The 27247-nt window shown below is 43.6% G+C and overlaps 1 protein-coding gene across 1 annotated transcript in view; it reads left to right on the top strand.

Moving 5' to 3' along the window:
- The window catches only part of LOC309566330 (inactive phospholipase C-like protein 2), a 387613-nt gene that overhangs the window by 144602 nt on the left and 215764 nt on the right, over positions 1-27247 (top strand). The window contains exon 2 of the mRNA XM_082271442.1: positions 14926-17406. Coding sequence (XP_082127568.1) covers positions 14926-17406 — 2481 coding nt within the window. The remainder of the gene's footprint in view (positions 1-14925; positions 17407-27247) is intronic.

The following is a 27247-nucleotide window of genomic DNA, read 5'->3' on the forward strand; positions in this document are numbered from 1 at the left end:
GGAGAGCGCAGTGCATGTAAATTGCGATCATGTGCCCTGCTCTATGCACACTACAAATCCCATAGTCCATCTCATTCCTACTTACAGTGGCATCATGAGGAAGTAGCCACCCTCTAACAGGAAGTTACAGAAGCAAAAAAAAGGGGGAAAAAATGAATTTGAAGGAGGCTGAGACCCAGAGAAACTTTTTTGAGTTAAAGAAGAATTCCAAGTATGCAATTTTTTTACATAATTACATTGGTTCAATTTAGATAATGTAACTTTGCATATACAATACCAGTTGAATTGCAGCCAAACCTTTTTTTCTTCTGTAGCGATTAGGGATGCACTGAAATGAAAATTTTGGGCCGAAACCGAAAATGCAGGATGCCCTTGGCCCGAAACCGAAAATGACTTTTTCCACCAAATAATTTTAAAATAGATAGAACCTGTCGCTGCCACCCTGTCACCAGAGTTGTATAAAGTATTCGAAACCCATACTTGAGTAAAAGTACAAGTGCTCGATCAAAAAGTGACTTAAGTAGAAGTGGAAGTGCTCAATCAAAAAGTGACTTGAGTAGAAGTACTAAAGTATTCAACATTTTTTGTACTTAAAGCGGAGTTCCGGGCACAGAAGTCATTTTTTAATAAACATACCCCCGGGACAGTCAGGGCTAGCACATTCCACAATGGCTAGCCTCTGATCTGTCCCGGTTCGCACTTACCTTTTAGAAGAAATACTTACTTATAAAATTTCTTCCACAGCGTTTCCATCTCTCTTGTGGGCAGCTGAAGCCGGCGCTGTCCTCTTCTGTGTCTTCTTCCGCGTCTTCTTCTCCCAGAATGCGCCTGCACCGGCCCCTCTCGTCACTTCCGGTGCGGCGCCGCATTCCTCCACAGCTTCTGGGCATGCCCAGAAGCTGTTTAGCAGGGGAATGCGGCGTCGCCCGGAAGTGACGAGCGGGGCCGTTGCCGTTGCATTGATTCCTGGGAGCGATGACGTTCAGCTCCCAGGAATCATAGCGAGACAGGAAGTGATGGGGTGAGCCGCGGCGCCGAGGGAGGAAGTACTCTGAGGTGAGTATTTACGATCTTCAATTAAAAGGTGAGTAAACAAAAAAAAAAAAAAAATAACTATCCAATTCCTTTTCAGGTAATGTCGAACTAGCGGAGGGGCACAAAAAAAAAATATCGTTTTTGTGCCCGGAACTCCACTTTAAGTATTGCAAGTAGTTTTTTAAAAATTTTTGCTACTCAAGTACTGAAAGTAAAAGTACCAGTAGTTTTGAAAAAAAAAATGCTACTCAAGTCCTGAAAGTAAAAGTACAAGTACTGTGTTATGTAGTTAATAAAGAAAGAAGTCAAAAGTTTGAACATCATATTGTTTTTTATTATTTTAAATGCAGCTTTTATTTATACATACAGTAGCATTTATTTTCGTATGCGCTGATAATACACATATTTTGAGCTTCATGAAACCTGCCATCTACTGTTCTGGCAGTGGTAATTTTTATAATAGTAACTAGTAACTATGCAGCAAAAAAAAAAAAAATATCAGAGTAGAAGTATTGAAATCATCGAAAAAATGTAGTGAAGTAAAAGTGGAAGTAGAAGAAAAAAATTCTACTCTAGGAAAGTACAGATACCGTCTTTCGGTACTTAAGTACAGTAGTGAAGTAGTTCTACTTAGTTACTATACATCTCTGCCTGTCACAGTATATGTACTGTGACGGGTTGGCAAGTGGTTCATTTAATTACCAATGGTATTTGTATTATGCAGCATGGGGGGGTTAATGTATTGCCACTGCTGGTCACTGATGCATTAGTGACCAACCAGTGGCAGTTAATTAACCCCTTTGTGCTGCATTAGTGCAACCAGTATCAGTGTTAATTAAAACTGGTTGCACTGATACTGGTTGCACTAATCCAGCACAAAGTGGTTAATTAACTGCCACTGGTTGGTCACTAATGCATCAGTGACCAGCAGTGGCAATACATTAACCCCCTCATGCTGCATAATTAATACTAATACCATTGGTAAGCTGCCTCAGCTCCCCCCCCCCCCCTCAACGTCCCTCTTTTCAGTACACACCCCCCCCCGCCTCAGCGTCCTCTCCTACTCACTCAGCTCGTCCAGTGTCCTTCATTCAAAAGACGTGCCTCTGGCCGGCGGCCCGCCTCCCGGTGATGTCACTACTAATACGATCTGTGCATGAATGAAGTGACATACCGGGCGGGAGGGTGGGCGAGTGGCCGCTATTATCTGTAACTATGTGAGCCTTCACTTCACTTCCCTGTCAGCGGACGATGTGCATGAATGAACTGAAGTGACACACCGGGGGAACGGCCACTAACAACTATAACTATGTGAGCGCTTCACCTATCAGGCGGGTATCTCCTCTGACAGGGAAGTGAAGCGCTCACATAGTTACAGATATTAGCGGCTGCTCGCTCGCCCTCCCGCCCGGTCTGTTAGTTCATTCATACACAGATCGTAGTAGGGACATCATTGAGAGGCAGGCAGGTGGCCGGCCAGAGGCGCGTCTTTTCAAACCTGCGATGCGCCCTCCTCCTTCCTCACGGCGGCCATTAATTTTGGCATTTTTAACCCATTTTCGGCCGAAATGGGATAGGCCCATTTTCGGCCGAAAATTTCGGTGCATCCCTAGTAGCGATGGTCAGCACCGTACCTCCCTATGTCATACTCTGAGACTTCCTGTCCTGTACATCTGACTGATGGAAGTGAGTGGAGATGTCTTCAACCTAAGAAAAAAAAAAAAACACATTTGACTCTTGTGACTGAATAGAGCTGTACTCAATACAATACCTACAGTATCCCACAAAAATGAGTACACCCCTCACATTTTTGTAAATATTTTATTATATATTTTCATGTGCCTGACACTTTGCTACAATGTAAAGTAGTGAGTGTACAGCTTGTATAACAGTGTACATTTGCCGTCCCCTCAAAATAACTCAACACACAGCCATTAATGTCTAAACGGCTGGCAACAAAAGGGAGTACACCCTTATTTGAAAATGTCCAAATTTGACCCAATTAGCCATTTTCCCTCCCCAGTGTCATGTGACTCAGTGGTACAAGGTCTCAGATGTGAATGGGGAGCAGGTGTGTTAAATTTGGTGTTATTGCTCTCACACTCTCATACTGGTCACTGTAAGTTCAACATTGTACCTCATGGCAAAGAACTCTCTGAGGATCTGAAAAAAAGAATTGTAGCTCTACATAAAGATGACCTGGGCTATGAGAAGATTGCCAAGACCCTGAAACTGAGCTGCAGCATGTTGGCAAAGACCATACAACGGTTTACCAAGACAGGTTCCACTCAGAACAGGCCTCGCCATGGTCGACCAAAGAAGTTGAGTGCATTTTTCAGCATCATATCCAGAGTTTTGCCAGCATTGCTGCAGAGGCTGAGTGAGCCCCCAATGGATGGGGACGAGCCTGCGAGTGGACCGTCTCACTGGGTTGTGATGACCTGGATTGCCGGAGTCGCAGCATTTCCACTGGCTGGCAGCACCCCCACCCTGGGTGGGAAGTGGTCTGTTTGGAGTGGCGCCCACCTGGTACCATGGTATGGTGAGTAATGCTGTCCTCCCAATCCTCTGGCGGTCTCAGGGTGGACGTGGGCCCCCTCCTGGGAATGGTCGGACCCTCGGGAGATCCCTCAATTCTCCTGGCCTCTCGGACATACCAGGCCCCCCCAGTTATTCCCACCCCTTTCCCTAGTTGGTTCCTACGTTAAGGGGTGGTAATATTACAGCCGCTGCGGCGCTCCTGCGCGGGGGGGGGGGTGATTGGACTGGACTGTCCTGGCGGGGTCTTTTGTTAAGGACCTTCCAATGCCACTTGTCTGGGACCCCCCCTCGGGGGTCCGGAAGACCGCATGACACGCAATGGGACCCGTCATTTTGCTGTGTATTTGTGCTTGTTATTTTCCATTGACAATGTGAGGGGAAGCCATTTTCTGTTAGTTCCCCATAGGAATGCATTGGGCAGCCATTTTCTTGTAGTCCAGATCGCTGGACAGGCAGCAGGTACGGCACATTTAATCTAGCAATGACCCAGGCATTTTTTTAATTTCTATTTACTGTGTTTCTGTTTCACATAACGTTCCAGCAAGCCTCCTGAGCGGTTCGGTAATGTTTTTGGGGTCCCCTGTAGGTTTTTCTTACACACTCTGCTATCAGATTGTACTGATTGGGATTTGTGATACTGCTAGTGCGGCGGTAGGATCGCGATTTGCGAACTTTTTAAAGTGACACCGCATTATTTTTAATCAGTGAAGAATGGAGTCTCAGGACAATGTTTCACCTACGGACCCCCTCAGTGCGGCTGCGGGACCCTCTGGGTCGCAGTCTGTCTGGTTTTACAGTCATAGAAAGCCTGGTGTCAAAGCTAGATTTTGTGTTCAAACCTATTGATAGCCGCAAAAGTCTGCTGCCGCAAAAGTCTGCTACCTCCATAGGTGGTATTCTCAGATTCTGAAACAGATATGGCCGCCATGGCCCCCCCATCCTGATGTATTGTGTCCTCAAATTCTGATGGTGAAGAGGACCTATCCTTTTCAGCCGCCGCGCGGTAACGCGCATTGGTGGAAGCACTCATAGTGTCCATGCGGGGAAACTTTAAAAATGGCAGATGAATCTACAGCGTCAGGTACGCAGGTGTCCTTTGGCTCCCGCAAAGCCCAGAAGTCAGGCAAGGTATTTCCTTGTCCGGAGCTTTTTGATGATATTGTAAATGAACAATGGCGGCACATCAAGCACATGCTAGTGGTGTCCAAGCACTTTAAATGCCGTTACCCCTTTGTGGAGGTGGTTTCCACTCGATGGACCGTGCCACCAAAGGTGGATCAGCCGGTTTCCAGATTGAATAAGTCTACTGTGGTTCCGGTGGAAGATTTCCCGGCTTTTACAGACCCCGTTGATTGATGGGTGGAGTCTCTGTCCCGCCATCTGCACGCGTTGGCGGGTTCCATACTAGAATCAGTTTTTGTGAACGTTCTGGTGTCTCAGACGGTCACTGAATGGGTAAAGTTACTTAAGGGGAACTTAGAATCTGGATCAATTGCTCTGCTGATTGAGCTCCTGGACCAGATGGCTCAAGCCCTTGTGTTCCTGTGTGATGCATTCTTGGATCCGGCCCCCTAGTGGCCATGATGTCTGCAGTGGGAATTGCCATTAGACGCATGGTGTTGTTAAAAAGCTGGTTGGCGGACCAGGCTTCAAAGAAGGCCTTGACGGACCTTCCCTTTATGTGAGAGAAGTTGTTTACATCTTCTCTGGATGAACTGATCAAAGGGCTTAAGAGTGGGAAGAGTACTCTGCTCCCTCAAACCTCTAAGGGCAAGGCGCCACGTCATAAGCGGTGGCCTTCCTTCTCTGCTCAAAGTCGACTTTTTCGTACCTCCGGGTTGCAAGAAAAAGAAACGCTGTTCAGGTCCTCTGGGGGTTCCAAGAAGCCATGGTCGGGTAAATCCTAAACGGACCATTCCAGTTGTGCAGACAAATCCTCGTCTGCATGAAGGGGCGCCGTCATCCGCTTCTGGGGTGTGGGGAACGTCTTTGCTTCTTTCCGGAACCATGGACTTACCTGATTCAGGACAAATGGGTTCACAAACTGATCCGATCAGGGTACAAGATTGAATTCTGGTCTCGACCATCAGACAGGTTCTTCCTTCCCGTCCAACCTACGTCTGTCTCCAGACCGGTTAAGGGATCTATGCGAGGCGGTACAAGACCTGCTTGCACAAAGAGTGATTGTGCCAGTTCCCTCTCAGGAATGCTTTCAAGGGTTTTATTGAAACCTGTTGGCTGTGCCCAGAAAAGAGGGCAAGGTGCGTCCAAATCTGGATATCACTGTCAGAACCCTGCAAGAGTTTGGGTGGAATATCAACTTCAAGAAATTTGCCCTGTTGCCTTATTTGAGGCTGGATTATCTGGGCCTGACTCTGGATTCCACTTTGGCGAGGGTCTTTCTTCCCCCGGCCAAGCTGCAGAAGTTGCAGGGGGCGATTGGGTTGCTGTTCGCAAACAATCTGTCTTTTCTCTGTGGATTTGTATGCGGGCTTTGGGTCTGATGGTATCAACCCTCGAGGTGGTTCCATTTGCTCATTTGCTCAGTTTCACACGAGACCTTTACAGAGGGAGGCTCTTGTCAAATGGACAAGGATCTGAAGTCCTTGGACAATTTGATTCGGTTGAGCCACAACACAGTCTCCTCTGTTGTGGTTGCTTCAGTCGCCAGCACTGTGCCAGGGAAAGTCTTTCCTGCCGTTATTTTGGACGGTGGTGACCACGGCCACCAGCCTGTGGGGACAGCTCTGCACCCAGGGAACCTGGACAGTAGAAGAGTCAAAACTACCGATCAGTGTTTTGGAGCATAGAGCACAATAAAGCTTTGTCTGAGTCAGCATCAGATCTTCAAGGAAATTCAGGAAGCTTTTTTTTACATTTTCACATTCAGCAAACTTTCTTTTTTTTTTTTAAATCTGGAGGTGGGAAGCTCCCCAATAAGCAGAACTTGCAACCTTTTTTAATGCAGCATCTGATTTTCGCTGAATGAATTTCATGACTGTTGAACCTTAAGACCATTTATTCTATCTGTATTTTATGTGGGGAAAGCCAATACTTACAGTTACAAGAGCGTGGTAATGACTCATAGCATCTGTAGAATAGCTGTTCCGAAGAAGAAATATGGCTTCAGGTATAAAGACACATGAAAACGGAATAAAGCGGGATGACACTGCTACCCTGAATTTTAACATACCACAATAACCCTGCTCTTCTTTTTCTGCTGAAAACATCTATTTCCAAAGAAAGCTTACTGTTTTACCCTAGAGCAATGTACATTAATCGGCTTGATGAAATAAATATGTGGCCCAAAATGGTCTAACAAAGCTAAGTTAACCTTACACGTATTTAATAGTTTGCTGAAATCCAGTGAATAAAACTCTTAAAAGCTGGAAGAGGTATTTAAAGGGAGCCTATTAAGGTACTAATTCTATTACATTATGGCTTGTTGGAATGTAATTTTTATACAATCTCTGTTTAAAAGATGGCTTCTGAAAACTGTGATCACTCGGAACAACATAAGGACTATCTTATGTCAATAAATGGTATTATCAGATCTAGTAAAAAGGGAACCTATGCCTTGGCTTTGCTTGGAAAAGCAGCCAATTAACTTCAATGGCAGGCCTACCAGCTGCTTTTTCTTCTCCTCTTTTTGATTTCCCACCACTCTATTCAGATTTTTGTGAAAAGAAAAAAACAAAAAACCTTGGAGGCATTCTGTACACAATTGTTGTATTGAACACTCCCAGAAACATTATCTCCTGATTGCGTGATTGTCTCACTGGCTCCCTCTGCAGTAAGAACTACATGAAATTATAGGCATCCGCTGCAATAGGAATTTGTTTTGGTGAGATACTCTCTAAGGAATAATTCATTCTAAGGTGATGCAGACTTTGATGCAACTTTGGATGGATGGGACTTGGGTGTGGCATGTTGTCCCTCTTTTGTACCACTGTTGCATGTTAAAACATTCAGGAACGACTGTCATTCAAGCTTTGAGGGTTAACATTGAAGCAGGGGTTGACAAATTTACTTTGAATCTAGGAGCCAGCCCAAAAAATTAGGAGCCAGTTTTTGTTTAACAAATCTTATGGGTGGAACATGTAACATGTTCCTGAAGGTGAACTTAACCTTTAACCCTTTCACAGCCAGAAACGTTTTTGCACACGTTTACAAAATCATTTTAGGCCTTAAGGTTACATAAAACCACCAAAACATTAAATACTTTCTTGAAGAAGACACCCAGAATAAAATAGTGGTAGTTCCAAAGTAAAAGTAAAAAAAGAAAATAAGTTAACTTTAGAGGGCACAAAAACACAATAAATTACCCCATTTCTCTGATAAAGTATCAAATAGTTGAGGTTGCACCAAGTAAATAGATGCCAAATATGTCAAACATGTCAGTACCCTATATTTTCTATAGGCGACACTTTAAAGGCCCTCTATAAGTCATCAGTATAGTGTTACGAATGTGGTCTGGTGCTGGAATTATTGCTCCCATTCCGCTGTGTGCGGCGATATGTAAAGAGTATCGCAATCAACATTTTCAGGTGTAGGATTCCCTCTGTGCATTTCTACGTGCGTATATGTGGGGGTGAGGGGCCTCAATTTTCTGGGTGAGATTGTGTTTGGGTGTAACTTTCATTTTTTATTATTAAAAAATAATTTTTTAACCTAACTTTTTTTTCCATCACATAGGGGACAAAAAGTCCCCTATGTGATCATTTTTTTTTTTGGTGACAGGTTCTTTTTTTCAAAATTGTTGGCTTTTTTTTAAATATTTTTTTTAGCAAGAAATAAAAAACCCAGCGGTGATTAAATACCAAAAAGAAAGCTCTATACCCTGCAATTGTCATTCAAAGTGTGACCGTGCTAAAAGCTGAAAATTGGCCTGTTGAGAAGTTCTTTGGATGGTCAAATCTTTCACAGAAAAATGTAAGATTTGCCTGTATGTTCAGCTTTATTTAGCTCTGTTCTATTCAATATTCTAATATGAAATTCCTCTTCTTTTACTCTTCATTTTTTAAAAAAACCTAGAAGGACTACTGGATAGAGTTTAGAGGGATTAGAACACCTGTCAGTTTTATTACTGATTCACCCTCCTCTATTTGTTCTGTTTATTGTTATCTTTGAAAGTGAAAGTGAAACAAATCCCAAATTTTGGGTTTTCCCCAGAACAGGAATAGAGGAAAATCTGCCAATGGGGACGCAAATTCTGATAACCTTGATGACATCTTGGCATTCCCTCACTTTGGAGGGAGTTCCTCTCACTTGTTGTTTTGGCTATGGGACAGGAAATAAAGGGATATTTTCCCTAAGGGATGCAAAAGAAAAAAAATAACTTGACGGCTATAATCCTCCCTAGTACACACAGGCTAAATGTCGGAAGGCATCGGCTGGTTCATTAGAAGTCCTGTAGAAAAAGCACAGGCGCCAAACTAAAGCCTTGTACACACGAGTCGAAATTTGGCCGGGAATTTTCCTCCGACGAGCGATTTGCCGATTTTCGGCTTGTTAGTATGATGCTTCCGACAACCGACTCCGACTTTTTCAGCCGAAAAAATCCTGGTGTGCAGGCTATAAAATTTTTGTCCTCCGTCAAAACACGTCCGATTTTCGTGCAGTCAGTACAGATTTCGATGGGGAAAAATCTTATGAGCAAGACTAGGCATGCTCAGAGATGAAATAAAACAAAGAAAGCAATCCAACACATGACATCACTTCTGAAATAGAATTCTGTCGTACGGGAAAATTTATGTGCAGTCTAGAGCACATTCCAACCAATAGACACCACTCTGGACAAAAGACGAACGACCGGTCGGCGGAAATTCGTTGCGTGTGTACGAGGCTTTAGTCATGGTATTCACCAAACAGGAGTGATGTAGGGCATTATCCGTAATATTAATATGAGGATCATCAGTCCAGTACTGTATTCAGGATGGCGTCCAGCAGTCACGGCTCCCGCAGTCTTTGCCGATGGTTCCCGGCACTTCCTATGGTCGTGGAACGCACAGGGGCTCCTCCTGACGTCACTTCCCGGAACTGACGTGATGGCGCAGGTGACGCGTTTGCGGAGCATGCGCTCCTTCTTCAGACCTATGATAGTTTTGTGAGTACCATGACTTTTGTTTTATTGAATAAACCCTTCATGCTGCACTTCGCTTGGCGCCTGTGCTTTTTCTACAGTTGTTGCCACAAGAGCAGCCTCCTGAGTGAACTGTGCATGGACTATTTATCATGGACATTTTCCCTTAGCTACAATTATGGACTCTTATTTATAGAGAATTGTCCTGTTTTATTGCTTATTATTACTAATATTTTTCTCAATGGAACCGGTGGGTCCCTAATTTGCCTTGGCGCCAGTTATACGTTTTTCTCTGTTCATTAGAAGTCCTCAGACAATTTCGCCTGGGTGTATGGCAGCCAGTGCAACATAACCTGCCTTCTGTCGAATGGCCATGACCAGAAAAGGTCTGCCGACCAGGCTCTAAGCCAGGGATCCTCAAACTACGGCCCTCCACCCATTGCAGAACTACACTGAGCCATTGTTAAACGCTGACATTCACAGACATGACTAGGCATGATGGGAGTTGTAGTTCCTGAACAACTGGAGGGCCATAGTTTGAAGACCCCCTGCTCTAAGCCAATGGCTGGGAGCTCTGACTAGAGTGTTCGCGCCCCTGCCGGAACACAATAGAACAGCAGGTGAGGTCACTGCACATCAGATTGTTAGGACAGTGGTTTTGACCTGAGCCTTCACTGTCACCAGTGGTGGGTAGGAGGCGTTACACTATCCAAACTGAAAAAAGGTTTTGCCTTTAGTTACGCTTTAAGTTTTACTGTTTTTAAAAACCTTGTATCAGTGCATTGGTTTGCAATTCCATAGGTACATACATATTAGCAGCTATAATGGTATTAACTATACTGAACCTCTTTATCTCATGACAAATGTGCCAGAAAGCCCCAGTTCACACTGATGCAATGTGGGAAACGCACAAGATTCGCTGCGTTTCTCCAATTTGCATTGTGTTCATGCCATCTGTGGGTGTGTCAATAAATGTTAGCGACACCCCAAACACAATAACACAATGCATACTAGCACATTATGCCTTTACCTTGTGGGGTGTAAAAAGTTCAGCGGTTTACAACAGCTTTAAGCGTCAAAATCATTAATGTGAATTGTTTTTAAATCAGGGCAAAGTTTTTAGAAATAAACAATTGGGGCCCTTTCACACATGGAGTACGTCAGACGGACTCCGTTTTTCTCAGCGGGGGATCGATCCGCCGATCCCCCGCTGAGCAGGAGGATGACAGCTTTGTCTCCGCGCTGTGTGCGGAGACACAGCTGTCAGGTCCCCATGCATCTCTATGGAGGAATCAGATTGGAACGGTCCGTCTGTCTGTTCTCATCCGATCCGATCCACGGATGGACGGATGGAAAATAGGGTTTCCATCCGTCCAGATTTTACGGATCGGATATCAGCGGACATGTCTCCGCTGACATCCGATGCCCCATAGAGATGCATGGGGTGACCGTTCAGATCCGCCAAAAACTGACAGACGGATCTGAACGGTCCGCCTGTGTGAAAGGGGCCTAGGGCTTTCCAGGACATTACAGACATACATGCTTACTAACGTATGTCATGTAACAGTATAGCAGAAAAAAGTACATACAATGCCATCTGGCATTTCTCCAGCAAGTTGTAGCAATAGTAAAACTACAAAAGAAATATAAATTGTACTCATAAGGCCTACTGGGGCATTGGAGGATTCGCTGATATACAAGCTCACGAAGACTGAGACCAGGGATGTCGAGCCCTAGACTAAACATTTTTTTGAGTTTTTCATGTGAAATTTAATCATGACATTTAATCACTTTAAATGACACCGTTTTCAGGGCTTGTGTTGAAGCTCTTTCGTTTGCCTCAATTAGGCATTTCCATACAAGTTGCAAAACCCCCACTTTAAGCTGGTCAAATACACCTGTAAATTATTTTTTAAATGATGTTAGAAGTGTCTCAAACTGCTATTAAGCTGATGTCATTGACACAGGCCCAAAACCCATTGACACAGACCTTGAACCACTTCTGGACCGGGCGTTTTTTTTGACACTTGTTGTTTACAAGTTAAAATCATTTTTTTTGCTAGAAAATTACTTAGAACCCCCAAATATTATATATATATATATATATATATATATATATATATATATATACAGTGGGTACGGAAAGTATTCAGACCCCCTTAAATTTTTCACTCTTTGTTATATTTCAGCCATTTGCTAAAATCATTTAAGTTCATTCTTCTTCCTCATGAATGTACACATAGCACCCCATACTGACAGAAAAACACAGAATTGTTGACATTGTTGCAGATTTATTAAAAAATAAAAACTGAAATATCATATGGTCCTAAGTATTCAGACCCTTTGCTGTGACACTCATATATTTAACTCAGGTGCTTTCCATTTCTTCTGATCATCCTTGAGATGGTTCTACACCTTCATTTGAGTCCAGCTGTGTTTGATTATACTGATTGGACTTGATTAGGAAAGCCACACACCTGTCTATATAAGACCTTCCAGATCACAATGCATGTCAGAGCAAATGAGAATCATGAGGTCAAAGGAACTGCCTGAAGAGCTCAGAGACAGATCTGGCCAAGGTTACAAAAAGATTTCTGCTGCACTTAAGGTTCCTAAGAGCACAGTGGCCTCCATAATCCTCAAATGGAAGACGTTTGGGACGACTAGAACCCTTCCTAGAGCTGGCCGTCTGGCCAAACTGAGCTATCGGGGGAGAAGAGCCTTGGTGAGAGAGGTAAAGAAGAACCCAAAGATCACTGTGGCTGAGCTCCAGAGATGCAGTCAGGAGATGGGAGAAAGTTGTAGAAAGTCAACCATCACTGCAGCCCTCCACCAGTCGGGGCTTTATGGCAGAGTGGCCCGACGGAAGCCTCTCCTCAGTGTAAGACACATGAAAGCCCGCATGGAGTTTGCTAAAAAACACCTGAAGGACTCCAACATGGTGAGAAATAAGATTCTCTGGTCTGATGAGACCAAAATAGAACTTTTTGGCCTTAATTCTAAGCGGTATGTGTGGAGAAAACCAGGCACTGCTCATCACCTGTCCAATACAGTCCCAACAGTGAAGCATGGTGGTGGCAGCATCATGCTGTGGGGTGTTTTTCAGCTGCAGGGACAGGACGACTGGTTGCAATCGAGGGAAAGATGAATGCGGCCAAGTACAGGGATATCCTGGACAAAAACCTTCTCCAGAGTGCTCTGGACCTCAGACTGGGCCGAAGGTTTACCTTCCAACAAGACAATGACCCTAAGCACACAGCTAAAATAACGAAGGAGTGGCTTCACAACAACTCCGTGACTGTTCTTGAATGGCCCAGCCAGAGCCCTGACTTAAACCCAATTGAGCATCTCTGGAGAGACCTAAAAATGGCTGTCCACCAACGTTTACCATCCAACCTGACAGAACTGGAGAGGATCTGCAAGGAGGAATGGCAGAGGATCCCCAAATCCAGGTGTGAAAGACTTGTTGCATCTTTCCCAAAAAGACTCCTGGCTGTATTAGATCAAAAGGGGGCTTCTACTAAATACTGAGCAAAGGGTCTGAATACTTAGGACCATGTGATATTTCAGTTTTTCTTTTTTAATAAATCTGCAACAATGTCAACAATTCTGTGTTTTTCTGTCAGTATGGGGTGCTATGTGTACATTCATGAGGAAGAAGACTGAACTTAAATGATTTTAGCAAATGGCTGCAATATAACAAAGAGTGAAAAATTTAAGGGGGTCTGAATACTTTCCGTACCCACTGTATATATATATATATATATATATATTTTTAGCAGAGATCCTAGAGAATAAAATGGAGATCGTTGTAATATTTGTTATCACACCGTATTTGCGAAGTGGTCTTACAAATGCAATTTTTTGGGAAAAATTTATTTTTTTGAAAGAAAAAAATAAGAAAACAGTAAAGTTAGCCCAATTTTTTTCTATAATGTGAAAGATAATGTTACCTAACATGTCATGCTTCAAAACTGCGCACGCTCGTGGAATGGCGACAAACATTGGTACTTAAAAATCCCCATCAGTGACATTTATTAAACATTTCTACAGGTTACCAGTTTAGAGTTACAGAGGAGGTCTAGGGCTCAAATTATTGCTGTCATTCTAATGATCGCGGCGATACCTCATATGTGTTATTTGAACACTATTTACATATGTGAGCGCAACTTGCGTATGCGTTCGCTTCTGCGCATGAGCTAACAGGGATGGAGTGCTTAAATTTTTTTTTCCTATTTATTTTATCTTTTATTTTTTATTTTTACACTGTCCTTTTAAAAAAAAAAAAAGTTTTATCACTTTTATTCCTATTACAAGGAATGTAAACATCACTTGTAATAGAAATAAGCATGACAGGACCTCTTTAATGTGAGATCTGCGGTCAAAGATGATGGGAAAAAAAAATGGGCTCTTTAAAACTGTTCCTAGGAAGCGACGTATGACGTCGCTCTGGTCCTCCAAGGCCAGAGTCGAATGAGGGCAATCTTGCCCTCACTCGACTTCCTGCCTGAGAGGACAGTGGACCGGATCATTTTCTCCACTACCGACGGGGTCCAAGCGGGGAAAACGACCGGGAAGCGGTGGGAGTGGGGGCACCTCTCCCGCTGCCCATAAGGGTGATCTCACGGCGAATCCGTCGCTGGCACCACCCTTATGTTAAGGGGGACCGCCCAACGTTTAAAAAAATACCGGGGTATGGCAGCTATCTACTGCCATATCCCCGGTATTTGACGTCAAAGTACCGACGTAAATACACGGTGGGCGATCCTTAAGTGGGTAAAGTGTAATTGTACCCAAAACATTTTTTCTGTTTATTTTACTATTGTTTTATCTGTTTACTGCAGTCAGGGGCTCTGTTGGATCCACAACAGAGATTCAGCATTTTCCTCATTCTATTCAAAGTGTTGGGTATAGATACATGTTAGCATGATTGTGTCCTACTTTGAATGAGTGATTGTTCATTCAGTTAATTATTTGTGGACAGTAGATATTTTCCCATGTCTCTGGCCATCTGTAATAATGGCAGTAGACTGGTCTTATGTAAACATTAGAGATATCAGACTTCTCATAAGTACACAACCAGCCAGTTGACTTTTGATATCTTGGAAGTTGGAAGCTTTGTTCTGGGTGCATTTATTGCCAAATTAACACATGAGTATTGAGTAACGCAAGAGTATTGTTGTGGCACACAAAAGGCTTGTCATATAGGATTGTTTTGTTTTTCTTTTCTCTCACTTACCTTTTTTTTTAATGTTTTTTCCTCTTAGGATGGATCCCGGCAAAAACAAAAGAAAACGGTGTCCTTCAGCACAATGCCCAACAATCGAAAGATCAACAGCACAGCTGCTTGCATCTCCTTCATGATGGAGGGGTGTGAGATGAAAAAAGTGCGCTCCAACTCCAGGATGTACAATCGTTTTTTCCTTTTAGATCCAGACATGCGATTTCTAAGATGGGAGCCTTCCAAGAAGGATTCGGATAAAGCAAAATTGGAAATTAAATCAATTTGTGAGGTGCGTGTTGGAAAGAAAACTCCAGTTTTGCGAAGTAATGGTCTGTCTGATCAGTTCCCAGAAGAATGTGCCTTTTCTATCATTTATGGGGAAAACTATGAATCATTGGACCTTGTTGCTAGTACTGCTGATGTTGTCAACACTTGGGTGATGGGTCTAAGGTACTTGGTATCTTATGGAAAGCACACTCCAGATGTTGTAGGAACTAATCAAACAAGTTTAAGAACACTGTGGATATCATCTTTGTTTGAGATTGCTGATATAGAAAAAAAAGGACAGATTCCATTGTCTAGAGCCATTCAACTTATCAAGGGACTTAACCCTGGTATGAAGACTTCAACGGTAGAACTAAAATTCAAGGAATTGCAGAAATTTAGTGATAAATATGGTAGTAATATTACGTGTGATGTTTTTGTAGAGGCCTACTGTGAACTGTGTACCAGACCAGAGGTATTCTTTTTACTGGTTCAGTTTTCTAGCAATAAAGAGTATTTGGACCTAAAAGATCTGATGATCTTCATGGAAGTGGAGCAAGGTATGGAAGAGGTAAATGAAATTACAGGGCTGGAAATCATCAAGAAGTATGAGCCTTCCAAAGAAGGACGTGGAAAAGGATACCTTACAATTGATGGGTTCACCCGTTATCTTCTTTCATCGGACTGTTATATATTTGATCCTCACCATAAAGTGGTCTGCCAGGATATGACAAGGCCATTATCACACTACTACATCAATTCTGCTCACAATGCATGCCATCTAGAAGACCACTACTGGGGTACATCCGATATTAGTGGCTACATACAAGCCCTTAGGATGGGATGTCGTAGCATTGAGCTTGTTGTTTGGGATGGCCCAGATAATGAGCCTCTTATCTACCTTGGTGTGTCTGTGGTTTCACAGGTGGCTTTCCGAAGTGTAATAAGTGTAATAGACAAGTATGCATTTGAAGCATCAGAGTACCCATTAATCATTTGCTTGGTAGTTCATTGCTCTGTTCGACAACAGCGTTTCATGGCCCAGTGCTTAAAAAAGATCCTTGGTGACAAACTTTACCTAGATCCAGCATGTTCTGATGAAAACTACTTGCCTTCTCCAGAACAACTGAAAGGCAAAATTCTAATAAAAGGTAAGAAACTGCCTTTAGATAATTCTGACTCTGAAGGAGATGTAACAGATGAGGATGAAGGCATGGAGATTGCTAGGAGATTGGGTCATGATGGTCGTGAACATCTTAATGGGGCTGGCCACAGAAAACTACGTCTCTGTAAAGAACTCTCAGACAAGGTAACTCTGTGCCAGTCCGTGAAGTTCAAGGACTTTGAAAACTCTAAAAGAAACCAAAAATACTGGCACATATGTTCCTTTAACGAGGTTACTGCTAGTCGCTTTGCCAATGAATATCCTGAAGAGTTTGTAAAATACAACAAAAGATTCCTCTCAAGGGTCTACCCAAGTTCAATGCGAATAGACTCTAGCAATATGAACCCCCAAGACTTCTGGAAATGTGGTTGCCAGATTGTGGCCATGAACTATCAAACCCCAGGTCTTATGATGGATCTTAATACAGGATGGTTTAGACAGAACGGAAACTGTGGCTATGTCCTACGACCCTCAATAATGAGGGAAGAAGTATCCTATTTTAGCGCCAATGCAAAGGATTCTTTGCCTGGTGTTTCGGCTCAACTGCTTCACCTAAAAATTATTAGTGGTCAAAACCTCCCCAAACCTAAAGGATCAGGAGCAAAGGGAGATGTGGTGGAACCATATGTCTATGTAGAGATACATGGGATTCCTGCCGATTGTGCAGAACACCGCACAAAAACAGTAACACAAAATGGGGACAACCCAATATTTGATGACAGTTTTGAGTTTCATATAAACCTTCCAGAGTTGGCTATACTGCGGTTTGTAGTACTAGATGATGACTTCATTGGAGATGAGTTTATAGCCCAGTATACTATCCCATTTGAGTGTCTGCAGACTGGCTTTAGACATGTTCCTTTACAGTCTTTAACAGGCGAGTTCCTCCAAAACACCACATTGTTTGTTCACATTGCTATTACTAACCGAAGAGGAGGAGGAAAAGCACACAAGAGGGGGCTCTCCGTACGAAAAGGCAAGAAGGTTCGTGAATATACATCCACAAAGACTACAGGCATCAAAGCAATTGATGAGGTGTTTAGGACGGCAACTCCTTCTCTTCGAGAGGCCACTGATCTTCGGGAAAATGTTCAGGTAATTCACTTACATATATCTTTGCTTTTACTCCCTTTTCAAAAGCTTTTCAAAACCTCTTTTGGGTAAAATTAGAGCTTTTATAGCTCTTTATACATCAAGATTGAATTCTCCCTTCCGGTGCTTTTTTCTTCCACTATATTCATATAACCTGTGTGTGCTACATTTTTCCTTTCTTGCTCCTACCTTTTAATTAAACATAAGCCGAATGGGTATTAAAATCTTGCTGTGCTCTCTATGAGTCTAATACAGAGTTTCTGAAATACTGTTCTGTAATTAGAACATGCTAACACTGGATTATTCTGCAAGTGAAACTCAAGCCTGTCCTAAGGTAACCTTGGCTGCATCAGCCAGTGAGATTGGGCTGAGAGATGCACATCATTGAGTGACATTAAAAGAGCACCTGTCACATGTGCAGGCGCAGCATCCTCATTTTCCCCTCATGTACCTCTTATTTTAAAGAAAAATAAGATGGCCTTTTTAATTGCTTCACTTGTCTAGTAGAAACCAAAGAACTGTACACCTTGTAGATGGTTCCCCATTTTCATAAATAAGGACTTTTTCCAACTGATGTGGGAACTTTACATGCGAGTCAACCTCTATAAGTTTCATAAAGAGAGTGCATGTCAAAATACATTTACTTTTTCAGACTGTCATTTTGTAAATAAAACTTTCTTGGGACAATTTAAACAGGGAGTGGTGGGGGGCTAGTTCTAGCACTTGGAACGATGTGTGAGAAAATATGGACTTTATGGGCACATGTGTGAAAAAATACAAAAATGTATTAATACAGAAAAGACATACAATGAATAGTCACATTATCATAGTATAAAATTGTAAACCTTAACCACTTAAAGAGGTTGTAAACCCATATATTTTTTTGTAACCTGAAAGAGAAACACATAATGACGGGCGACATGTCCAGTTGCCCGTCTTCCGGGATCGCGGCATCCGGCCATCTGATTGGCCGGAGCAGTGGTGACGTCACTCCCCCGCACGGGAGCTGACGGTCACGGCACGGGACTCTGAAGGAACGGCACCAGCGGCCGTTCCTTCAGAGCGCATGCGCCAGTGATGTCACTGGCTGCATGTAAGGTAAATATCTCCTAAACGGTGCATGTTTAGGAGATATTTACAGTACCTATAGGTAAGCCTTATCATAGGCTTACCTATAGGTAAAAGTTGCAGAGGAGGGTTTACTTCCTCCTTAAGCCTCAGCCCTTTTTCAGACACTTTTTGTTTACAAGTTAAAATCAGTATTTTTTCCTAGAAAACTACTTAGAACCCCCAAACATTATATATATTTTTTTAGCAAAGACTGTGGAGAATAAAATGTCGGTCATTGCAATATTTTTTGTCACGCGGTATTTGCGCAGCGGTCTTTAAAATGCCATTTTTTTGAACAAATTACGAAAAATCACATTTCACTGCATTTAAAAAATACTAAACAGTAAAGTTAGCCCATTTTTTTTGTATATTGTGAAAGATGATGTCACGCCGAGTAAATAGATACCCAACATGTTACGGTTTAAAATTGCGCACACCCGTGGAATGGCGACAAACTACGGTCAATAGAAATCTCAATAGGCGACGCTTTAAATTTTTTTAACGGTTACCAGTTAAGAGTTAGAGTGTAGCTCTTTTTTTTTAAATTATTGCTCACGCTCTGGCGATCGCGGCAATATCTCACATGTGTGGTTTGAAAAGTGATTTAATTCGCGGCTTGACTTCGGTATAAGTTTTCTTTCGTGCGCGAGCTAACGGTGACGGGGGCAGCTACATTTTTTTTTTTTTTTTACTATTTATTTTATTTATTTTTTTAATTTATTACAGGTTTTTAAAAAAAATAAAAAAATCTGATCACTTTTGTTGCTGTCACAAGCAATGTAAATATCCCTTGTGACAGCAATATGCAGTGACAGGTACTCTTTATGGAGGGATCGAGGGTCTAAAAGACCCTAGACCCCTCCACTACACTTTCATGTATGCAAAACGCCAAAAACGACATTTTTGCATACAGACGTTTTTGAAATCTGCCGCCTTTTGCAGCAGAGTAACCCGGAAGTGACGTCATGGACGCCGCCTCCGGGTTACGTCATCAGAGACCCAATCGAAACCGCTTCCGGCTTAGATCGGGACTCCATCCAGCCGGCGGACGTGCCGGCTGGGTGTTCGGGTCTCCCGGTGGGACGGGAGGCCCGGGCAAAGTCACGGAAGGGGCGTCCCCTCCCGCTCACCCGGGTAACGATCGAGCGGCTCCCGGGATGGTGCCTCTAGCTAGAGGCATCATCCCGATATAACACCGCAAAGTTTGCCTACGTAGCCCTACATCACTTTGCTGTAAGTGGTTAATAATAACTAGGGTCATATAGGCAAATCCCCTAAGGGGATAATGATAAATACCAAACATCCCTCAGGAGATATCCGCATGGCCGTGGTGCTGGTTAGTGGTAGATCAGATGTTAGCTCGAAATGTTTTGCGATGCTGCTTCTTCAGGAGCATGTCTCACCACTGAACTTATAAAATGTGGATCCACCAAGGAAGTGATATATCAGAAAAGTAATATTAATTTATCTTATCATGAATTACTAAATACACATACTTGGGTACAGGGGCATTGTACCAACCCCTAAAAGGTAAACCTACAATTGTTCAGTTAGGGGGAGTCCTTGGAAAAAGGAGAGTCCCATTGATATAGGAAATATTAGAAATGAATATTTCTTTATAGAGGCTTCTAGATAACAAAAGATTCCACAAGCATGGGAAGAGCTAATCTTGGTAGTCAGAAGCAAATCCCAATGTAAAAGGGTTTTGGATCCATAGGATAGTGGTATGAATCTAATGGTCAGTCAACAAAGGCATCTGCCATCCGATGCTATGGGGAAGCTGCCGTCAATTCTAGCACTTACCTGCTTGCTGAATTCTTACCTGTAAGTATTGCATAGAACGGCCCCAAACCGCCACTTCTGGGGTCCCCCGGTGACACTGTCTGCTCCTCCTCTTTTTTGTCTGCCCCATAGCAACCTGCTTGCACACATCACGCAGCCTCGCCCTCCACTCCCTCTTCACAGGATTTGATTGCAAATGGCTTCGGCTGTTGCCTCTGTGTCCTGAAAGAAGAGCAGAGACCAGTGCCGCTGCAGACCAGCACAGCGCTGAAACAAGAAAGGACTAAGGCAGGGCTCGACAAACCCCGGGCGCCAGGTCGCATTGGAGACTAGAATTAGCGACCTGGCGCCTGGGGTGCACTGCAAGAGGTGTCCTGTCCCTTTTGCGCCCCCCCAACCACTCACCGAGTGCACGGACTTCCGCGCCGTCCGAAAATTGAGGCCGCGGCTTTTCGGCCTTCTTCAGTGAGAGAACAGGGAACTGGCTCCCTCTTGTGGTGGCCAGGAGTTTGACAAGCAGTAACTAATGGCTGTTTCCCCTGCCTGTCCTCAATGCCTGTCCATCTCCTTCCCAAGAGGAGATAGAGGGAAGTTTTTGCAGGCTTCATCTCCCTGTCCACTTACCTTTGCTTAAATGGTAAGTGGACAGGGAGTGTGATTATTATTAATTATTATTTATTTTTTTAAATTATTAAAAAAAAAAAAATATTTCTATTTTTTTGTTTCAATTATTATATATATATATATATAAAAAAATATATATATATATATATATATATTGTATAATATATATATTTTTTTTTTTCCTCATCGCTATGCCACAGCCGAAGGCCCCTTTCACACGGGCTGTCTGATCAGGTCCGCCTGTCAGTTTTTCAGGCAGACCTGATCGGACCCTTCAGTCTATGGAGCAGTAATCTGCCGCCATCTGATCCTGTCTGCCAAAAACAGATGGATGGTGGTTCTATTTTCTATCCATCCCCTGGATCGGATCAGATGGCATCGGATGGAAACAGACAGACAGTCTGTTTCCATCCGATTGCGCTATAGAGGAGATTGGGGTTCTAGTCGTCTTTATGTGTAAATTTAGTATGTTATTTTTTGGGAAATAAAGCTTGGTTGTTTGAACAAAAAAAAAAACTGGCTCCTAACTTTTTTAGGTGGCTCCTAGATTTCAGGAAAATTTGTCAAGCCCTGGACTAAGGAAGTATTAAGGGAAGTTAGGGACCAATACAAGTAGTGGGGCATTTTTATACCTTAAAGCGGAGTTCCGGGCACAGATGTGATTTTTCAATAAGCATACCCCCGGGACAGTCAGGGCTAGCACATTCCACAATGGCTAGCCTCTGATCTGTCCCGGTTCGCACTTACCTTTTAGAAAAAATACTTACTTATAAAATTTCTTCCACAGCGTTTCCATCTCTCTTGTGGGCAGCTGAAGCCGGCGCGGTCCTCTTCTGCGTCTTCTTCCGCGTCTTCTTCTCCCAGAATGCGCCGCACCGGCCCCTCTCGTCACTTCCGGTGCGGCGCCGCATTCCTAAACAGCTTCTGGGCATGCCCAGAAGCTGTTTAGCAGGGGAATGCGGCGTCGCCCGGAAATGACGTGCGGGGCCGGTGCCGTCGCATTGATTCCTGGGAGCTATGACGTTCAGCTCCCAGGAATCATCGCGAGGCAGGAAGTGACGGGGAGAGCCGCGGCTCCGAGGGAGGAAGTACCCTGAGGTGAGTATTTACGATCTACAATTACAAGGTGAGTTTTAAAAAAAAAAAAAAAACCTAACTATCCAATTCCTTTTCAGGTTATCCAGAACTAGCGGACGGGCACAAAAAAAAAAACATTGATTTTGTGCCCGGAACTCCGCTTTAATGCAGGAAATGCATTAGGGTAAAAAATGTATTGGGATTTATAATTACTCTAAAAAAAAAGCTTAAAGTGGAACTACACTGTATCTTGGCACCACAAAATAAAAACACTATTTAATTCATTTTTAATTTTCAGAGCAAACTCCCCCATCCATGCATGTCTCCATGCTTTATTTTGCTGAAAAAAAAAAACATTTTTAAAAACACCCCCTAGCATTTCTGGCCACTTTGAGCAAGGGCAGGGGATTCATGTAGCATTTACCCCAGGAATCCATCTGTCCTTTGCTCAGGCATGCAGAAGGGTGTGCTTAGCTAAGAAAAACCTCCTTCCCTCTAGAAGAATCCTTGGATGTATTACATCATTTGCCTAGGCTTTTAAACCAGAAAGTAACTGAACACATTTAAAAAAAAAAGTTTAAAAAAAGTAAATATGATAAACTTGCATAGCTATTTATTAATGCTAGCAGCATAAGGAATAAAGAGTCAATCTTTGATTGAGAGAGTGAAGTTTCGATTTAAAAAAACAAAAAAAAGGAAAGCAAAAACGACCACACACTATACAATTTTTACAATGTTCTTGTACAACTGTCCTTTAGATTTACCAAAACCATATAATATGAAATCAAACCTAAACACTTTCAAAATTGTATGCAATCAGGCAGGCCCTTGCACTACATACTTGAAGGTAAATCTGAAGGAAATTGATCAACAAAAATTGTATGATGCATATCTAGCTTAAAGACTGGTAAATTGCACTTTTGTAATTGTGTTTATATACACTTTACATGATATACTTTGTATTAAAATGCATATAAATGTGTATAAACATATTAAATAGAATCAGAAGGGCAATAGGAGATGGTTTCAAAATATTCACAAACCACTTTGCTGCTGTTGATTTTTTACCTAACTGGCAATCTTCTCTGCAGAATCAGTTTTTACCTAATAAACCAGTCTGTTTTTTGTATTATATACTCATTGTTGCTGATTCATTTAAGAACATTCACACAAATAAATTGTGTGACTAGTCACTGCAATTATCCAATCGTACAGATTAAATAAGTAATCAGGGATTTTCCTTTTACATGATTGGATAATTGAAATTAAGTTTCACACACATAAACAATCTCCCATCATTTAGTAAATCATCCTCATTATCTACTTTAAAAAATCCAATAAGCGTATTTTGATTGGTTTTCGCAAAAGTTATCCCATCTACAAACTAAGAGAAAGATTTATGTCATTTTTATTTTTTTTTTTTTACTAGTAATGGCGGCGATCAGCGATTTTTAGCGGGGCTGCGACATTGCGGTGGACAGATCGGGCCCCTAACTGACATTTTTCGACACTTTTGGGGGGACCAGTGACATTACTATAGTAATCAGTGCTAAAAATATGCACTGTTACTGTAATAATGACACTGGCTTGGAAGGGGTTAACTCCAGGGCGATCAATGGGTTAAATGTGAGCCTAGGGGGTGTTTTCTAACTGTGGGAGGATGGACTTGTGAAATCAACACAGAGACCTGTGTTCCTAAATAGGAGGAACACATGAGCTCTGTATTGATTCCTGAGAGGACAACGGTCTGCTGTGTTTACAACAGCAGAACGCCGTTCTCTCTTCACGGGGAGGGATCACGAGTGCCCGGCGCCAATCGAGGCCGCCAGCCCTGTGGATCGGCTTTCCCGTTGGTGAGTGGGCGCGCGCGATTCGTGGAAACCTGCCACCCTATATAGGCGGGGGCTGCGACATTGCGGTGGACAGATCGGGCCCCTAACTGACATTTTCGACACTTTTGGGGGGACCAGTGACATTACTATAGTAATCAGTGCTAAAAATATGCACTGTTACTGTAATAATGACACTGGCTTGGAAGGGGTTAACCCCAGGGCGATCAATGGGTTAAATGTGAGCCTAGGGGGTGTTTTCTAACTGCGGGAGGATGGACTTGTGAAATCAACACAGAGACCTGTGTTCCTAAATAGGAGGAACACATGAGCTCTGTATTGATTCCTGAGAGGACAACGGTCTGCTGTGTTTACAACAGCAGAACGCCGTTCTCTCTTCACGGGGAGGGATCACGAGTGCCCGGCGCCAATCGAGGCCGCCAGCCCTGTGGATCGGCTTTCCCGTTGGTGAGTGGGCGCGCGCGATTCGTGGAAACCTGCCACCCTATATAGGCGGGGGCTGGTCGGCAAGTGGTTAACCAGTTTTCATAGTATTTCTTCTTTCAGTATCTGAAAATATTATTTCTCTTACGTCCTCCGACAGTCGCCGCCTCCTCTAAGTCATCACTGTTGGGTATTGACTTCCGCTCCGCAGGAGTAGCTAGGCATATACACACCCATGGGGGCTGTCCCATCTGGTCAATACCCCCCTGCAGTGACCACTCCCAACTCAGTTTTTAATCTGCCTAGCGTCAGGAGTAGTTAGGCTTCCCTGTGCTGGGGCTACAGTCTCAGCCTATCTAGATCTTTTATTTGATTGTCTTTGAAAATGTCAGTTTTTTTCTCACTTTACTAGCTGTTTATTTTGTCAGCTTAAGTTTTAGTCGACTCTTCGGAAAAAGATGGATCATGCGGTGCTGGGATTCGGACTGACCGTCCTGGCTCTCCAAGGCAGAGGGTCAGATGGACCCCCCCAGCCTGCCATCGAGCATTCGGCTATGGTTCGCCCTGGCATTATGAACGACCCATCCCTGTTCGCAGCAGGGATGCAGCCGTGAGGTGGCTACCTCACTGGACGCATCTGCGATTCTGCAGTGCAATGTCCCTGGCTAACGGCATTCCCTGTCAGATGAGGACAGCGGCTTTCCGTTCTGAGAGGCTCCCCACGCCATCCGGTACAGGTAAGTACTTCTGTGTGGGGCCTCTGTCTGGGGGGGGCAGTCTGTGTTGCTGTGTGTTCCCCATGTCTGTGCCTGTGTGCCTCCCTGATGCGGTCCCTGCGGGGATCGCTTGTACATGCGCTGCGGTGCTGTGTGTTTGTGGGGGCCCCCTTCCCTGTATCACTTCGGTGTTTGTGGGGGTGCAGACCGAGTGTGTGGCGACCGCAGCGGCGAATCCGCGTGGTCCGCCATTTTAAGTATGGGCAGGCATGTTTGGCTTCTTTATGGGCAAACTACATGCTGGTTTTGGTGCCATCCGCCGCCATTTTGCGGTCGCAGAGCGATCGTTACGGCCGCATGTTCAGCGGCCATTTTTGTGGAGCCTTCCATGCAATTCCTATGGGGCAGCCATTTTCCCTGTGTCATGCAGCCTCTATGTTCAGCCTACTTTAGCAGCACTCCCTTTTCCTCTGAAGCAGGACAGCGGTGGCAACACTCTGCGGAGCTCTGCAGGTTATCGCTCTCAATATCTTTCTGTATTGTCACTTCTGGCTCAGTTTTTGCTTCTCCTGTTTGGGGGTCTTTGTCACTGTAGCTGTAGCGGTGGGCTGCGCACTCCGCAGCGCTCTTAAAGGGACAGTACAGGCTTCTTGCACTGTTGTTTTTTTGTCACATTGGGCAATGAATTCTCAGTACAGCAAATTCCCCCCCAGCTCTTGTGGGGGTCCCCAGTTCTCCTGTGGCCCCTCTGAGACCTGATTTAGCCGCTGTAGTGGCGACCTTGGTGTCAAATATGGAAATGCTGATGGCTGAACGTGCTGCTAAAAAGAGGCCCAGATTGTCTCTGTCCTCTGATTCGGATGGGGATATGGCTGCTGCTGCTGCGAGCGTGCCCTTTTCAGGGTCCCGCTCATCCTTAGACCCGCTGGGGTCTGAGGGGAAGGCTGATTTGGAGGGGGTTGATACCTCCTCCCCGGGGTCGCCTGAAGAAGGGGCGACCATGGATGGATGAATTGTTTCTGTGAAGGAAACACTGCATTTGGAGGATGAGCCCAGTCCTCCAGGCGTTGTGTCCTCATTTGGGATGCACAGGACCCACAAGTCGGCGCAGGTGTTTCCCTGCCCGGCTGAGTTTCATTACACTGTTAATGAAATGTGGCGCACTTTAAAAAGTCCATTCCTGGTGCCTAGTCGGTTCAAATTGCTTTATCCCTTTGCACCGGCTACGGAATCACGGTGGTGTGTGCCCCCGCAGGTGGATCACACTGTGGCTGTGTTAAACAAGGCTACCTTGATTCCTACGGAGGATTCCCCGGTTTTCCGGGATCCCACGGACCGGCGGTTGGAGTCTCTGGCCCACCATTCTTATATGGTGGCGGGCTCGTTGCTCAAACCTGTTTTTGCGTCTGTTTTGGTGGCGCAGGCGGTGCCTGATTGGACCAAGGTGCTTAAGAGCAACCTCGTGTCTGATGATGTGTATGGTGTAGAAAATCGGCGCTAATTCAAATCATAAATAAATGTGATACACTCCGTGACAATAACGATGTCCACCACTGTGGATAGTGCTCTATGTGATTAAACCTGATGCAAAAAATTGGAAGTAAAATCAATCCTCAATATAAAACTATAAAAGCGAGCCTATACACAAAAGATCTTCAGTGGATGACTCTGAAAAGACTGTGCATAAAAAGACCTCAAATAAATAAATAGTGTGTCAATCCCAAGGAAATATATAATGCAATCACAAAATCAATGCAATCGATGAAAAAGGGCGATGATCAATATAATCGTTGATGACTGATATGTGATGAAAAAATTCCTAAAAATATTTTATAAAACAATTCATATAAAAAGTTGTGTATAAAAATATAAGTATCTGAGAAAATCCCACAGTGTCCAATATACAATCAAAGATGAATGAAATAAATCTTCAAAGGATCAACCAATCATAAAATATAACATCAATAATCTGGATATCGATCCAATCTCCAACAAACAGGTGTGTAGTGGCCACTTACCTCCCACACACACTATCTGCACATGTGTGTAATCCAAACAAGCCGATTGCTTTCCTTTGAAATGGGCTTCCGACCTCTCTCCTCTCTTGCGGGCATGTAATCACTGATGTTTCCCAATGCAGTAACGATCTTCAGCTGCACAATATGCTCACTCCAAGCCGTTCCGCCTCATAGGATATAAAATGAGACGCTCATGGTGCAGTAACTTCAAAACCAGTTTAATTACAATAAAAGATACACTTAC

The sequence above is a fragment of the Pelophylax lessonae genome (genome assembly GCF_965119305.1).
Source record: "Pelophylax lessonae genome assembly, chromosome: 11".
Taxonomy (NCBI): Eukaryota; Metazoa; Chordata; class Amphibia; order Anura; family Ranidae; genus Pelophylax; species Pelophylax lessonae.